Here is a 15,954-nt window from a genome sequence, read left to right on the forward strand (position 1 = left end):
CCCCGAGGGACAGATTGGGCATTCTGCCCTGAACTGCTGAATTCTGGCTTAGAGAATGTGATTTTTTTTTTTTTTTTGGTGGGGGGAACCACACCCAATAATGGTCAGGGCTTACTCCTGGCTCTGCGCTCAGGAATCACTCCACTTAGGGTGCTGGGAATTGAACCCGCATTGGCTGTATGCAGGTGAGTTCCCTACACACTCTCTTCGGCCCCTGAGAGGATGCAGTTTTTTTTTTTCTTTTTGGGTCACACCCAGCGATGCACAGGGTTACTCTTGGCTCTGCTCTCAGGTATTAACTCCTGGCGGTGCTCAGGGGACCACATGGGATGCTGGGAATCGAATCCGGGTCAGTCACATGCAAGGCAAACACCCTACCCACTGTGGGTGGAAGGACGGCGCAAAAGGCTGAGCACAGGCTGGCCGGCAGCAGGCCCAGCTCATTTCTCTTAGTGGGGCGGGGCAGGCTGGTGGTGCTCTGGGCGTGCTCCTGGAGGTGCTCAGGGGATCAACCGGCCAGCTGCACGAGAGGCCAGCACCTTACCCCATGTCTCTCTGGCCCATCGAGGGTTAGGTTTGATTCCCAGCACTGCTTGGCTCCCCAGGCACAGAGTTAGGCCCGCGCACTGCAGATCACAAAGACAGACAGACAGACAGTCAGTATGCATCTGTCTCGAGGCGCCAGGCACCCCAGCGGGATGTGCGGAGCAGACCCTGCTCTCCACCACTTGCAGCCTGGCACGCGGAAGGGGCTGTTGCTGAGACCCACCCAGCACCCGGTGGCCCGCCCAGCAGAAAGCGAGGCTGGGTTTGGGACGGCTGTGATGCCCCCTTGTTCTGTATCCCCAGGAGGGTCGCTGGAATGACAGTCCCTGTAACCAGTCCTTGCCGTCCATCTGCAAGAAGGCCGGACAGCTGAGCCAGGGGACCGCCGAGGAGGACCACGGCTGCCGGGAGGTGAGGGTGCTTTGGGGGTTCCCGGGGAGGGAAGGCGAGAAGGAATCCCACCCTGCCTTGGGCCGCTCCTTCCTTCTGCTCTGCGAGCCGCACTGGGTGAAGTGGGGGCTGTCGATGGCTCCTCCCGCCCCTTCCCCAGGTGGAAGCCACTTGCCCCTTCCCTGCAGAGAAGAGGTGAGGTCGTCACCTGAGGGGAGGCTGCTGGGCCTGAGGGACAGGCAGACCCAGGCTTTTTTCTCCCAGTCTTCTTTTGGTGGACGCCTTGTCCGTCCCCTCCGGAGGAGGGCAGCCTGTCTGAGGTCTCCCTCCTCTATTCTCAGCCCCAGATAATTCCAGAAGTCAGCGAGGGAGGGGTTGGGGAGGAAGCTGGCGTCAGTGGAGGAGGGGCTCGGGAAGAGCTGGGATGCAGTGAGGTGCTTATCTCCCCCAGGCTGCCTGGCTCAGCGGGTGTGTGTTGGCTGCGTGAGTGTGTGTGGCTCTTTGTGTGTATGTGTGAGTGGATGGCTGTGTCTGAGTGTGAAGGTGCCAGTTTGCAGTGTGGTTGTGAGTGTGTATGTTTGTGTGTGGCTGTGAGTGTGTGTGTCTGGTCTGACTGTGAGAGAATGTGTGTGCATGGGCCGTGTGTGTTTGTGAGCATGTGTGTCTGTGTGGCATGGACTCTGTGTGAGCATGTGTGTGTGTGTGAGGCTGTGAATGTGTTCATGGCCTATGCTTATGTGTGAGCATGTGTGTGTATCAGTATGTGTGTGTTTGTGAGCGTGTGTGTGACTGAATGCGTGTGCATGGACTGTGTGTGTGAGTGCATGTGTGTGTGGGCCTATGAATGTGTGAATGGTCTGTGGGTGTGTATGAGCATGTATGTGTGCAAGCATGTGTGTTATGTGTATGTGTGTAAGCGTCTGTGTGAACGTGTGCGTGTGTGTGTGTAAGCATATGTGTGAGTATGTGCGTGTGCGTGTGCGTGTGCGTGTGTGTGTGTGTGTGTGAGTGTGAGCATGTGTGTGTTGGCCGGGTGCAGAGTCTGCCATAAAGGACACTTTGTGGGGTTTGGGCCCCTCCCACAGCCCCTGGCTGCCAGTTCTGCTTCTCCCTCTGTTTCCTTTGGATTCCACCCCTTTACCACACCGCACCCCACCTGCACCCCATTCCCTCTGCGGGCGGAGCAGGAAATGCCAGCAGACTTCCAGTGAGGTGGGGGGAGCAGCCTGGCCTGGCTTGGGGTCAGAACTACAGGGGCCGCCTGGAATGTGTGTGGGGTTGTCGTGCCGCTAAGTCCATCCCCCAACCCCAAAACACGGCTCTCCTGGGCCCTCAGGGACCCTCACTGCCCTCCAGGACCCCCCCCCCCCCCCAGTAGCCCAGAGGCAGATGTGTGCAGGACTCTGGTATCCAGAGGAGGCGGGCGCCGTGATTCATGAATCCCTCAGGGAGAGGGACGCGGGGAAAGGGGAGGCTGGTCTTGGTCCTGCATCCCCTCTGGCCTGCTGCTCCGAGCCATCACCTCCAGGCAGCCCTCCTGGCTCCCACTCTCCTGTTCTGCTATCAGTGGTGTAGCAGAGCTCTGGAGGGTCCACTCCTCTCACTGCACCAGGCCCCACGGAGTCCTGGCAGCCCCCCACTCCCCTGGGCCTGGTAGTTGTGGGTGATGGTCAGGAGATGGGGCCTGGAAGATGGGGCACACACAGCTCTGTCACAGCTGTCCTCTGTTGCCTGAACTGGCAGGGCAGGGAGGAGAGGGCGTGCCACCGATGCCCCCTCTGCCCACTCTCTCGAGCCAGGGCTGGACGTGGCACAGCCCATCCTGCTACTGGCTAGGAGAGGACCAGGTGACATACGGCGAGGCCCGGCGACTGTGCACGGACCACGGCTCGCAGCTGGTCAGCATCACCAACAGGTCCGGAGGGCCGGCGTTGGGTCTCGGGGGCCCCTGCCACACACATGGGTGTGTGTCATGCCGTCAGGCGCACGGCGACCCGTGTCCTGGGTCTTGCTGGGCATGTCCCTTGAGTGAACCCGCGTAGGCAGGGGCGGGGGTGTTTGCGTGCCCAGATGCCCACAAGAGGCTAGTGTACCCGAGTATCTCTTCCTTCCCCTCGGCATGGCCCAGGCACAAAGACGGGGGTGGAGGGTGTGGTTGAGTTGCTGCGAGTCCCCGGGCACCCCCTTTTCCCAATCCGCAGCCCTGAGCTGGCCCGCCTCCCCGCAGGTTTGAGCAGGCCTTCGTCAGCAGCCTGATCTACAGCTGGGACGGACAGTTCTTCTGGACAGCACTGCAGGACCTCAATGGCACGGGCGCCTTCCGCTGGCTCAGTGGCGACGAGGTCACGTACACCCACTGGAACCGGGACCAGCCGGGTGAGCCCCCGCCGGCGATGGCTGCGTGTCTCTGAGCCTCAGTTTCCTCATCTGTCTGGTGGGGGGTAGTGATTCTGTCTGCTTATGACTGATCGGAGGTGCTCATGGGCCAGTGGAGGGAGCACCATGCATGTGTTTGCTTTCTTCTTTTTTTTTTTTCCCTTTTGGGTCACACCCAGCGATGCTCAGGGGTTACTCCTGGCTCTGCACTCAGGAATCACTCCTGGCAGTGCTTGGGGGACCACACAGGATGCCAGGATTGAACCCAGGTCAGCCGCGTGCAAGGCAAATGCCCTGCCCACTGTACTGTTGCTCCAGCTTCTGCTTTCTTATTCTTTCCTGCTCCTGATCTTTGGTTGCCCTTGGCCCCGCTGAGAGTCTGAGTCACAGAACTAGGCATTTGCTTTTGTCCCTGTCCCACCCCACAGGGCTGGCTCAGGGGGGTCCCACTGTGCCCACAGGGATGTGCTGGAGTTCTGAGTCCTCCTCCATCTCCTCGTTTCCCGGCAGGCTACAGTCGCGGGGGCTGCGTGGCCCTGGCCACCGGCAGCGCCATGGGGTTGTGGGAGGTGAAGAACTGTACGACCTTCCGGGCCCGCTACATCTGCCGCCAGAGCCTGGGCACGCCGGTGACGCCTGAGCTGCCCGGGCCAGACCCCACCCCCAGCCTTACTGGCTCCTGCCCGCAAGGCTGGGCCTCGGACCCCAAACTCCGGCACTGCTACAAGGTAGGCGGTCTGTTAGTAGGAGGGTAGGGAGAGCATCCCCGGGACACAGCTCAGAGGGCGGAGTGCAGGCTTCGCTGGCAGGAGGCCTGGCTTCTATCTGCAGCTCCCTGTGGGCCCCGGAGCACCAAAACAGGTGTAGCCCTCGAGTGCCACAGGGTGAGCCCCCAGAGAAGAGCAGGATACTTGAAGACCCAGCCTGGTGGGCCAGAGGCACCTCCTGCAGTGCAGACAGACAGTCTCAGTAGACTCCGGTGCACAGTAGGTGCTCATTAAACAGCACCAGAGAGAGCCTCAAGGTTAAAGCATGTGCCTTTCAGACAGCCGACCTGGGTTCGATCCCTGGTACATCATATGGTCCCCCAAGCCCCTCCAGGAGTGGTTCCTGAGTGCAGAGCCAGGAATAAGCCCTGAGCACAGCCAGGTACGACTCCCACCAAATGAAAACAAAACAAAAATATATATCAAAACCATGGAGGTAGTTGAAGAAACAGTAGAGGTCACTGGTCTCTGAGGTTTCCAGATGTAGGGCTGAGGGGCCTGATACTCTCAGGTGCCAGTGGCAGGGGGTGGGGCCGCAAATCGCTGCTCTGAAATCCTGCTGGGGTAGGGAGCTCCTGACAGCACGGAAGATATTACCGGAAACTGAAATCCAGGGGGCCAGGCACAATGGTCGGGCACAGGCTTCATACCCCACCCCGCCATCCACCACCCCCAGGAGGAAACAGAAGGCAGAGGACCTGCCCATAGCCAGTTACGTCTGAACTGGGATGAGCCGAGATGTCCCACTGTTTGAGGGACCAGGCAGGGCCATTCTCCAGCCCCCCACTCTGTCCTCCCACCGAACCAGCCACGGGACCATGCATGCGGACTGTGTTCTCCATCCCGCAGGTGTTCAGCTCTGAGCGGCTGCAGGACAAGAAGAGCTGGGTCCAGGCTCAGGGTGCTTGCCAGGAACTGGGCGCCCAGCTGCTGAGCCTGGCCAGCTACGAGGAGGAGCACTTCGTGGCCAACACTCTCAATAAGATCTTTGGGTACTGAGCGTATGCATGTGTGTGCATGCATTTGTGCGTGTGTGCGCATGTATACATGCATGTGCACGTGTGTGAGTGTGTGTGTATATGCATGTGTGCGTGTGTGCATATGTGTGAGCATGCATGTGTGTACATGAATGTACATGTGTGAGTATGTGCATGTGTGTGAGTGTGCACCTGTGTGCACATGTGTAAATGTTTGAGTGTGCATGCGTGTGCACATGTGTGTGTGTGTCTGTGCACGTGTGTAGGAGGGGCTCTGGGTTCTATGCGATGAGGTGGGACTGGGACTGAAATAACCTGTGCTCCTACTCTGAGCACTGGGGTCTTCTTGGTCTTCCCTCGTGTGGCCCATCCCTGTTACGACCAACAGGTTTCTCTCAGGTTCACGACAGTGGCCTCAGGAACCACTCTCTCCTCTCTGCACACCCACCCCTGGATGAGCACGCTGGCCGGGGAAGAACCTCTTCCTCAGAGCGAGGAGAAAGACAACAAATGTGCTTGCCTGAGGGTCCCCCAGGGTTGCTACCATTGTGCTTTGGGCTCAGCCCCCTGCAGCAGCACACAGCACCTTGGACCCCCAAAGCGCTGGGGTGGGGGTGGGGATGAGGGGGGAATCCAGGCTTGTCAAGACTGGGATCCCAGGCATGTGTCCCTCAGCGGACAGCTGGTGGGGACAGTTTGGCGAGTCGCTCTTATGGCTCACATTCTAACCTCTCACCAGACACACCTGATCAACACCCTGGTGGGCCAGAGGCACCCTGGGAAGGGGCCGTCACTCCTGACCGGGAGGTGGGCTTATTTGCCCAAGATGCCAGAGTTGGTTCACTTGGGAATGGCAGAGAGCAGAGTGGAGGTGGGAGGCCCTGGCAGCCCCCTGCAGGCCGCAGTCCCAGCCCCAGGGCTCCCTGGCCCAGCCCTCTGGGGGTAGAACTATTTCAAGTGTCCCTTAAATATTTTGCTTTGGGAGAGAGGCAGGGGACTGCTCAGGCTGCAGCGGTAGGGTGCAGGGGGCCTAACCCCTCACCCTCACATTCCCCATCTCTGCCCCCACCCCTGGGTTGTGCCACAGCGAATCCGAGCCGGAAATCCACGAGCAGCACTGGTTCTGGATAGGCCTGAACCGGCGAGACCCTGGAGTGGGACAGAGCTGGCACTGGAGTGACGGCCTGGGGGTGAGGGGGTCTGCAGGGGCGGGCAGGGGAAGCCGCGGGGGTCGAGAGGGGTTGCTTGGGGACCTGAGGCCTGTTGGGATGGGGCAGGGCCCAAGGTCTAGCATGTGGTGCAGCTAGCAGGTGAAGGCAGAGTGGGCAGAGGGCATCCCGCTGAGACCAGGCTCCTCATCCATCTGTATCAAGGGGGACAGCCTGGGTGTGGGCCTCAGCACCCAACTTCTCCCCCTCTCACCTGCCAGTTTTCTTACCATAATTTTGACCGGAGCCGGCATGACGACGACGACATCCGGGGCTGTGCGGTGCTGGACCTGGCCTCCCTGCAGTGGGTGGCCATGCAGTGCGACACACAGCTGGACTGGATCTGCAAGATCCCCCGAGGTTGGTGGGGTGACACTGAGAGACAGGGTTGGGGGACGGGCAGCAGGGCAGGGACTCGGGGGTGCCTTGCCCTGCTGCACCCCTGACCATGCTGTCCCCATAGGTGCAGATGTGCAGGAGCCCGATGACGGCAGCCCCCAAGGTGAGGACCCCTGCTGCTCCCACCATGGAGAAGGGATGGGGGGTGGTCTCTGGGCCTCCGTCTGGCCTGGGCAGAACTAAGGGGATTGGAAACAGAATTGGATCTGGGTATTGGCCAGCAGGCTGGATTGGCCTTCACTGGAAAGAGTTATCAGCCTGAATCCTAGGGCGTACCCCCACCCCACTATGTGCGGTGGGTGTGAGGCACTCTGGTGGCCTGCCACACCACAACCACGCCCACACTGCCAGACATACCCACATCATGGCCATGCCCACACCGTGGGCAAGCCCATACCACGGCCACGCCCACACCACTGCCACGCCCACACCAATATACTGCTACGCCCACATTGCACCCACACTTTATTGTCACACCCTCATGCCACTGCCACACCCACACCACAGACACACCCACATCATGACCACGCCAACACTGTGGGCACGCCCACATCACGGCCACGCCCACAGCACTGCCACGCCCACATCCACATCACTGCCACGCCCACACCAATATACTGCCACACCCACACTGCACCCACACTTTATTGTCACACCCTCATGCCACTGCCACGCCCACCCCGCATGCTATCCTGCAGGCCGACTGGAATGGCTGCGTTTCCAGGATGCAGAATATAAGTTCTTCGAGCACCACTCTACGTGGGTGCAGGCCCAGCGCATCTGCACGTGGTTTCAGGCCGAACTGGCCTCTGTGAACAGCCAGGCCGAGCTGGACTTCCTGGGCCAGAACCTACAGAAGGTGGGCACGCGAGCCTGTGGGAGGCCAAGGGCAGAGGGCTAGCTGTCCGGGAGCAGGTGGGAGAGTTCCTCTGCCCAGCCTCATCTGCCTGCCCGGCTTCCCAGTTCTCCCGGGGCCAGGAGCAGCACTGGTGGATTGGCCTGCACACCTCAGAGACCGATGGGCGCTTCAGGTAGGGACCTGCCATGCTGGGCCTGAGGCTGGGGGATGTCAGGGCAACTAGTGGTTGCCCCAGGATGAAGAGGGACAAGGACGCCAGCAGATAGTAGGCCTGGATTTGAATGTAGCTCTGGGTCTCACTGGCTGTGTCTTGGGGCAAGTGATTAACCCTTCTGAGCCCTGGACAATGAGAATGTGAGGGCTAAAACTGAGGCATATGAGCCACTGTAGCGTCCAGCGCCTTCTTAAGACTGTTAGTCACTGTTCCTTTTGATGGCATTATGCATGCTCAGAACGTGGGCCTAGAGACGTGAGGGTCCAGTGGGGCAGGAGGAGGTCCCAGGTCCAGAATTGTGGGTGCAGCCCACACTGGAGTCACTCACCTCATGGCCTCGGGGCCCCTTGCTCCCCTCACAGCCTGGGGTTGGCAGAGGCGGGCCCTGGGCAGGGGTCACCCCTCCGTGGGGCCATTGCAGGTGGACAGATGATTCCATCGTAAACTTCGTCTCCTGGGCGCCCGGCAAACCGCGGCCCCTCGGCAAGGACAAGAAGTGCGTGTACATGACAGCCAGCCGAGGTGAGAACTGGTGGGCCAGAGGGGGTGGCCGCTGCCCCATTGAAGGGAGGGCCTGTCCCCAAACATCCGGCAGGGGGTCTTGAGTTCAGAGCCGGACACAGGCCTGAGCAGGAGGGTGGTGGGGGATAGTGGGGGACTGGGGTGACTGCCCTGTCCACCCTTTCTGCAGAGGACTGGGGGGACCAGCGGTGTCTGACTGCCCTGCCCTACATCTGCAAGCGCAGCAACAGTTCCAGAGAAACGCTGTTCCCGGACCTGCCCCCCACAGCCCTGGGGGGCTGCCCCCCTGGCTGGGACAAGTTCCTCAATAAGGTAGGAAGAGGGTCACATGGGGACGTTCGGGGGAGGGTGTGTGGACCTGGGAAGAGGTGTCCTAGGGTTTCTGTGCCTTAGCTGTGTCAGTCACAGCCTCTTGCCTGTGTCCATCGGCTTCCTCTTCCATCAGCCTGTGTCCACTGGCCTCTCTCTAGCTTGGCATCATGCCAGCCAGGATTCAGCGACCTGGGAAAGTGCTGACTGGTGTCTTGGGAGACGGGGATGTCCTCAGTGGGGCAAGTTTTCTAGATCAGGAATCACCGGTTTGAAAACAAACTCCTGTCTGTAAAGCAAAGTGTGAACACAGGAAGCGTGTGTCTACACGTTGGCATGTGTGCCAGTCACATACAGCTGTCTGTTTCCCTACCAACCTGTGTTCCAGGAGAAGAATATGCTTGAGAACTAAATACACAGGAAGGGCCAAAATCCTAAAAAGAAGACTTCTTTCTTTCTGGGGGGGTGGGGGTGGGGGTGGTGTCACCCCTGGCTGTGCTCAGGCTTACTCCTAGCTCTGTAATTGGGGACTACTCCTGACTGTGCTCCGGGGAAGAAAACCAGCAAAAAATGCATTTCTGGGGGCTGGAGCGATAGCACAGCGGGTAGGGCGTTTGCCTTGCACACGGCCAACCCGGGTTCGATTCCCAGCATCCCATATGGTCCCCCTGAGCACCACCAGGAGTGATTCCTGAGTGTATGAGCCAGGAGTGAACCCCTGTGCATCGCCAGGAGTGACCCAAAAAGCAAAAAAAATGCATTTCTGCATTTGATTTGATTTGATTGGTCTTGGGGCCATACCTTCTTGTGCAGAGGCTTAACTCCTGGTTCTGTGCTCAGGAATCCCTTCTGGTAGGCAGGCTCAGGGGACTATATGGTACGCTTGGGACTGAACACTTTACCTATTGTACTCTAGCCCATTTCTGCATTTTAAATAAATTTTCTTCAGAAATTAGTCAGATCTGATTGATCAACAGGAGTAAAAAAACATAAAGGTTTTTGGTAGATTTGCTTGTTTAATTTTAAAATTTTAATTATTTGATAATTATTATTGGGCTGGAGCGATAGCACAGCGGGTAGGGCGTTTGCCTTGCACGCAGCCAACATGGCCGACCCGAGTTCGATTCCTCCGCCCCTCTCGGAGAGCCCGGCAAGCTACCGGGAGTATCTCACCCGCATGGCAGAGCCTGGCAAGCTCCCCGTGACGTATTCGATATGCCAGACACAGTAACAACAAAGTCTCCAATGGAGACGTTACTGGGCCCGCTGGAGCAAATTGATGAACAATGGGAGGACCGTGATAATTATTATTATACTGATAATAATTATACTGGTAATATGGAATGTCAGGGATTGAACCCAGGTTGCCTGCATGCAAGCAAGCTTCCTACCTACTGTACTATCTCTTTTATTTTTGTGTTTCTTCTTTTTTTTACAGAATCACTGTGAGATACTTTCATGTTTGAGTTTCAATCATACAATGATTAAACACCCATCCCCTCCACCAGTGCACATTCTTCACCACCAATGTCCCCAGTATACCTCCACTTTCCAGTCCTCCATGGCAGACAATTTCCCCCATACTCTCTCTCTACTTTTGGGCATTATAGTTTGCAATACAGATACTGAGAGGTCATCATGTTTGGTCCTTTATCTGCTTTCAGCACACACCTCCCATCCCAAATGATTCCTCCAACCAATATTGTTTTAGTGATCCCTTCTCTATTCCAGCTGCCTTCTACCCCAGCTCCTGGGACAGGCTTCCAGCTGTGGGGCAATATTCCTGACCCTTGTGTCTACTGTCCTTGGTGTCAGTCTCATATTATGTTATTTTATAATCCACTAATGAGTGGAGTCCTTCTGTGTCTGTCCCTCTCTTTCTGACTCATTTCACTTAACATGATAATCTCCATGTCCATCCACTGATAATAAGCAACTTTTATCACTTCATCGCTCCTAACAGCTGTGTACTATCTCTTTGGCTCCATTATTTTAATTAATTTTATTTGGAGGTGGGGCCTTCAGGTGTTACTTAGGGGTTCACAGGGCCCTTTCTGGCAATTCTCAGCCAGCTGGGTGTGAGGGTCCCAGAACGTGGCCCTGCTCAGGTGCCAGGAGTTGAGCCCACCAGAGTTGTCCTAGTGGTCCCAGGGACCTCCAGGGCCACACACCTCAACCCCTGTATTACAGTCCTGTGGTAGGTTATTTTTTAGAACATCAGGTAGAAATTCTCTGTGCTGGTGTTTTGAGTGTACAGGTAGAATTGTGGAGGGCAAAAGTCTTCATTTGAAGGACTACTTCCTAAGTGTGTTTTCCAAGTGTCCCATAAGGGTTTTTGTTGCTGTTGTTGTTGCTGCTGTTGTTGTTAGTTTGCTTTGGGGCTACACCTGGCGGTGCTCAGGGCTTACCCCTGGCTCTGCACTCAGGAATTACTCCTGAAAGGGCTCAGGGTGCCCTACGGGATGCCGGGGATCGAACCCAGGTCAGCTGCGTGCAAGGCATGTGCCTGGCCTGATGCACTGTCTCCTCTGCCCAGAGAGTGGGTTCTCCCCAGAGCGGTGCCTGCCACCTGTGGCTGATGAGCCTGACCTGCGCCATCTTGGTGCTCCTCCTTGGAGGCTGGAAAGCTGCGCCATGCCCCCTGGGCCCCACCTGTCCACAAACTGGGGGCCCCCACCACAGACCACAGAGCCAGACTGCAGGGATACAACTCGTTAAGTCAAGATGACAGCAGGGTGGGTGAGGGGCTGGGTCGGACATCAGCCCCAGCCTTAAGACATCAGCCTTTGTGGCAGGCGGCACCCACTCTCCTCCCAGTTCGGCCTACAGCAGACCTTCAGACAGAGGAAAGCACAGCAGTGCATTACGAAAGCTCGGGAGATGCTCTGGGAGACAGCTGTGTCAGGACTGGCTTCCTCCTCCTGCCTGCCCCACCATCGTGGGGAGTAACAGCTTCCCCGGCTTTTCTTTTTCAGTATTCTGTGGGGGGCAGTTTCTTACCCATTACCTTTTCCAAGAATTTAAACATTTGGGGGGGCTGGAGCCCTAATACAGCGGGTAAGGTGTTTGCCTTGCATGTGGCCAACCTGGGTACCCCATCCTATACATTGTGCCCCAAGTACTGCCAGGAGTGATCCCTGAGCCCAGGGCCAGGAGGAAGCCCGGAGCATTGATGGCTGTGGCCCCCAAACCAATGGCACTGTAATGGCACTGTCCTCCCGTTGTTCATCGATTTTTTCGAGCAGGCCCAGTAACGTCTCCATCATGAGACGTGTTGTTACTGTGTTTGGCATATCGAGTACATCACGGGTAACTTGCCAGGCTCTGCCGTGCGGGCGAGATACTCTCGGTAGCTTGCCGGGCTCTCCGAGAGGGGCGGAGGAATGGAACTCGGGTTGGCCATGTTGGCTGCGTGCAAGGCAAATGCCCTACCGCTGTGCTATCTCCCCAAACCAAACCAAAGCAAAAACTTATACATTTTCAATTTTTTTTTTTTTTTTGCTCTTTGGGTCCCAGCCGGCAATGCACAGGGAATTGCTCCTGGCTCTGCACTCAGAAATTACTCCTGGCAGCAGTGCTTAGAGGACCATTTGGGATGCTGGGAATTGAACCCGGCCCAACTGCATGCAAGGCAAACACCCTACCCGCTGTGTTATTGCTCCAGCCCCTCAAAAAAAAATTTTTTTTAATTAGTGAAACACCATGACGTACAGTCATAGACTTACAAATTTTTGCGCTTGGGTTTCAGTTATACAATGATCAAGTACCCATCCCTCCACCAGCACCCATCCTCCACCACCACAGGTCCCAGCATCCCTCCCACCCCCCGTCCCACCCTGCCTCTGTGGCAGGGCATTCCCCCTTGTTCTCTCTCTCTCTCCTTTTGAGTACTGTGTTTTGCAAGAGAGGCATTTGAGTGGCAATCATATTCAGTCTATAGTCTACTTTCAGCATGCTTCTCCCATCCTGGGAGGAGCCTCCCAATACCCTTTATTTGGTGCTCCCTTCTCTATCTGAGCTTCCTTTTCCCCTAGCACGTGTGTCCAGCCCCTCAAATTTTTAATGATAGTTCAGGTAGCATAGTTAAAAGTGTTGGCATTTATGGTTTTATATACAAAGTATATAAAAAGTACAGTATATATACTGTACCTTCACCCCCAGTGGAGAGCGGAGACCCTCCCCCTCCCCCACCCACTGGCCCTCCCTTACCTCCAGTCCGCTGCTTCCTTTCCTCCAGCCTCTCTTCCCTCTCAGAACGTTTTGTCGTGGCTCTGTCCGCCTGATGTGTTTTGTGGTTTCCCGGCTCAGCCCCCCCCCCCCCCCCTGTCCCATTGGCTGGTGGAGGCCTTGGCCAGGCTGCTGTTCCCTCCACTTCTGGCTCCCAGCATGTGGCCGACCTGGTCCTTCCTGACCTATCCCCCTGCCCCCGCCGCGCCCCCCCACCCTCCTGTTTGGCTGCAGGGTCCCGGGCTGCCTCTAGGCTTGAGCCCCCGGAGGAGGCTGTGCAGTTCCTCCATCTGCTGCCTGGGGGAGGGCTGGGTTGTTCACGGGATGCCCCCATCCCCCCCTCCCCCCCCCCGCCCCGCAAACTCCCTCCCTTCGGCTCTTTCTCTTTTCTCTTCTTGCTGTCACAGATACCATGTACTGCTTCTAGTCTCCGGACCAATCTGACTGGTTCCTTTGACCAGCTGCAGAGTCCGGCCTGTGGCGTGGGTGACGAGCCTCCCCAAATCCTGTCAGGTGTTCTTGTTCACGGCATCCCGCTCACTGTGTTTCTGCTCTTTCTTTGTTGGTGTCTGGGCCACACCTGGGGGTGCTCAGGGGCTCTTCCTGCTGGGCGTCCAGAGAACTGGAGCTGGCTGACCTCTCCTCTCCTTCACCCCGCAGTGTTTGCGAATCCAGGGCCAGGACCCCCAGGACCGAGTGAAGTGGTCTGAGGCCCAGTTCTCCTGTGAACAGCAAGAGGCCCAGCTGGTCACCATCAGCAACCATATAGAGCAAGGTAGGGCCGGCCCTTGGGGGCTCCCAGGGGCCTCTGACAGGGGCTGGGGCAGGACTAGCGGAGGGTCTCCCCGGCACTCACAGCTCTCTCTCTGGGGGCACCGCAGCCTTCATCACCGCCAGATTGCCCAATGTGACCTTTGACCTCTGGATCGGCCTCCATGCCTCTCAGAGGGACTTCCAGTGGGTGGGGCAGGAGCCAGTGCTCTATGCCAACTGGGCACCCCTGGAGCCCTCGGGCCCCAGCCCTGCGCCCAGCGGCAACATTCCGGTGAGGAAGCGCCTCCCCCCAACCCTCTGACATGGGCCTTGTCTTCATTCCCGGGGTCCCTGGTTTCCTCCTGCTGCTGCTTTGCACCTATACAGCCATAGCCCACGGGGGGGTGGGGGCGGAGGGGGTCAGCTGCAAGAGCTCCCCTGAGCGGCTCCCTCCCCCCAGACCAGCTGTGCAGTGATCCTGCACAGCCCCTCGGGCCACCTCACCGGCCGCTGGGATGCACGCAGCTGCATGGAGGAGAAGCACGGCTTCATCTGCCAGAAGGACACAGGTATGAGCCCCTGGAAGTGATCCCAGCAGGCCCAGGCTCGGGGACACAGGTGTGAACCCCCAGAAACCCGCCTTGATAGGCCCAGGCTCAGGGACACAAGTGTGAGCCCCAGGTACCCACCCTGGCAGGCCCAGGCTCGGGGACACAGGTGTGAACCCCCAGAAACCCGCCTTGATAGGCCCAGGCTCAGGGACACAAGTGTGAGCCCCAGGTACCCACCCTGGCAGGCCCAGGCTCGGGGACACAGGTGTGAGCCCCCAGGAACTCTCCCCAGCAGGCCCAGGCTCAGAGACACAGGTGTGAGTACCTGGGAACCCACCCTGACAGGCCCAGACTTGAGGACACAGGTGTGAACCCCAGGCACCCGCCCTAGCAGGCCCAGGCTCGGGGACACAGGTATGACCCCCAGGTACCCAGTCTGATAGGCTCAGGCTTTGGGACGCAGGTGTGAACCCCAGGTACCCATTCTAAAAGGCCCAGGCTCAGGGACACAGGTGTGAGCCACAGGCACCCACCCCGACAGGCCCAGGCTCAGGACTGGCCCAGGGTCGCAGGACAGGGAAGGGGTGACCCACAGAGGATAGTGAGGGCTGGGAGAATGAACAGGCAGAATGGCGAGGTGCGCCCATGGGACGGCTGCGAGCACCCAGGCTCTGGGTGGGGGTGAGGAGAGCCAGACGCGGGTTTGTGTGGAGCCGGGTCCTAGGGCCACCCCAGGCTCTATCTGCCTCTGTGTGTGCTCACAGAGACCCCAGGTTTCCAGAACCAGGGCAACCACAGGCGAGGGAGTGGGAGAGGGGTAGCCCGGCCTGAGCCCGGCCCCTTCCCCGCAGACCCCTCTCTGAGCGCCGCCCCAGCATCCGAGGCCCCAGCCCCTGGTGTGGAGCTCTCCTACCTCAACGGCACCTTCCGGCTGCTGCAGAAGCCGCTGAGCTGGCAGAATGCTCTCCTGCTGTGTGAGAGCCGCAACTCCAGCCTGGCCCGTGTGCCTGACCCCTACACCCAGGCTTTCCTCACGCAGGCCGCCCGGAGGCTGCACACCCCACTCTGGATCGGGCTAGCCAGCGAGGAGGTGGGCTCCGGCGGGGCAAGAGGGGTCGTGGGGTGGGGGCAAGTCCGGCAGCCTCCCCGTCGCTCCTCTCTTGTCCTTGGTTGGTGGGTCCCGGGCCCTGACGGCCCCACTCTGCCCAGGGTTCCCGGAGGTACTCCTGGGTGTCAGAGGAGCCCCTGAGCTACGTGAGCTGGCAGGACCGGGAGCCCCAGCACCCGGGGGGCTGTGCCTACATGGATGTGGACGGGGCCTGGCGTACCACTAGCTGTGACACCAAGTTGCAGGGGGCTGTGTGTGGAGTTAACAGTGGTGAGTGACCCCCCCCGCCCCCCGCGAACTCCCAGCTCCCAGGATGGAGAGGTGGGCGCCCCCCCCCCCCCCCCGCCACAGAGGACCATGGGCCACTCCCCGCCTCCTGCACCCCACAGGGCCCCCTCCGACTCGGAGGATGAACTACCACGGCAGCTGTCCCCAGAGCCTGGCCGACTCGGCGTGGATCCCCTTTCGGGAGCACTGTTACTCCTTCCACCTGGAGCTGCTCCTGGGCCACAAGGAGGCGCTGCAGCGCTGCGAGAGAGGTGGGCGCTGGCCAGGCGAGCGGGTGGGCGGGGAGGAGGAGCGGGGCCCAGGGTCAGGCAGGCCAGCACAGTCCTGGTGGCCCCAGCCGTGTCAGTGGCCCTTGTGCTGTGGTCAGCGTGAGGAGCATCCCACCCACATCCCCTTCCTCCCCCTGTACACGTATGCAGTTGTCCTCTGGGGACGGTTGGGGTGGCTCTCCTGACATGGG

General features: G+C 58.8%; 1 protein-coding gene across 1 annotated transcript in view; it reads left to right on the top strand.

The window, feature by feature from the left end:
* The window catches only part of MRC2 (mannose receptor C type 2), a 46,185-nt gene that overhangs the window by 28,496 nt on the left and 1,735 nt on the right, over positions 1–15,954 (top strand). Inside the window, exons 10-27 of the mRNA XM_056126576.1 lie at positions 850–957; positions 2,736–2,851; positions 3,164–3,312; positions 3,823–4,040; positions 4,929–5,071; positions 6,144–6,246; positions 6,486–6,624; positions 6,728–6,766; positions 7,362–7,522; positions 7,627–7,694; positions 8,158–8,258; positions 8,428–8,570; positions 13,455–13,569; positions 13,676–13,839; positions 14,008–14,116; positions 14,950–15,188; positions 15,308–15,476; positions 15,596–15,745. Of these exons, the coding sequence (XP_055982551.1) occupies positions 850–957; positions 2,736–2,851; positions 3,164–3,312; positions 3,823–4,040; positions 4,929–5,071; positions 6,144–6,246; positions 6,486–6,624; positions 6,728–6,766; positions 7,362–7,522; positions 7,627–7,694; positions 8,158–8,258; positions 8,428–8,570; positions 13,455–13,569; positions 13,676–13,839; positions 14,008–14,116; positions 14,950–15,188; positions 15,308–15,476; positions 15,596–15,745 (2,434 nt within the window). The remainder of the gene's footprint in view (positions 1–849; positions 958–2,735; positions 2,852–3,163; positions 3,313–3,822; positions 4,041–4,928; positions 5,072–6,143; positions 6,247–6,485; positions 6,625–6,727; positions 6,767–7,361; positions 7,523–7,626; positions 7,695–8,157; positions 8,259–8,427; positions 8,571–13,454; positions 13,570–13,675; positions 13,840–14,007; positions 14,117–14,949; positions 15,189–15,307; positions 15,477–15,595; positions 15,746–15,954) is intronic.

This window comes from Sorex fumeus, unplaced genomic scaffold, assembly GCF_029834395.1.
Source record: "Sorex fumeus unplaced genomic scaffold, SorFum_2.1 ptg000063l, whole genome shotgun sequence".
Classification (NCBI taxonomy): Eukaryota; Metazoa; Chordata; class Mammalia; order Eulipotyphla; family Soricidae; genus Sorex; species Sorex fumeus.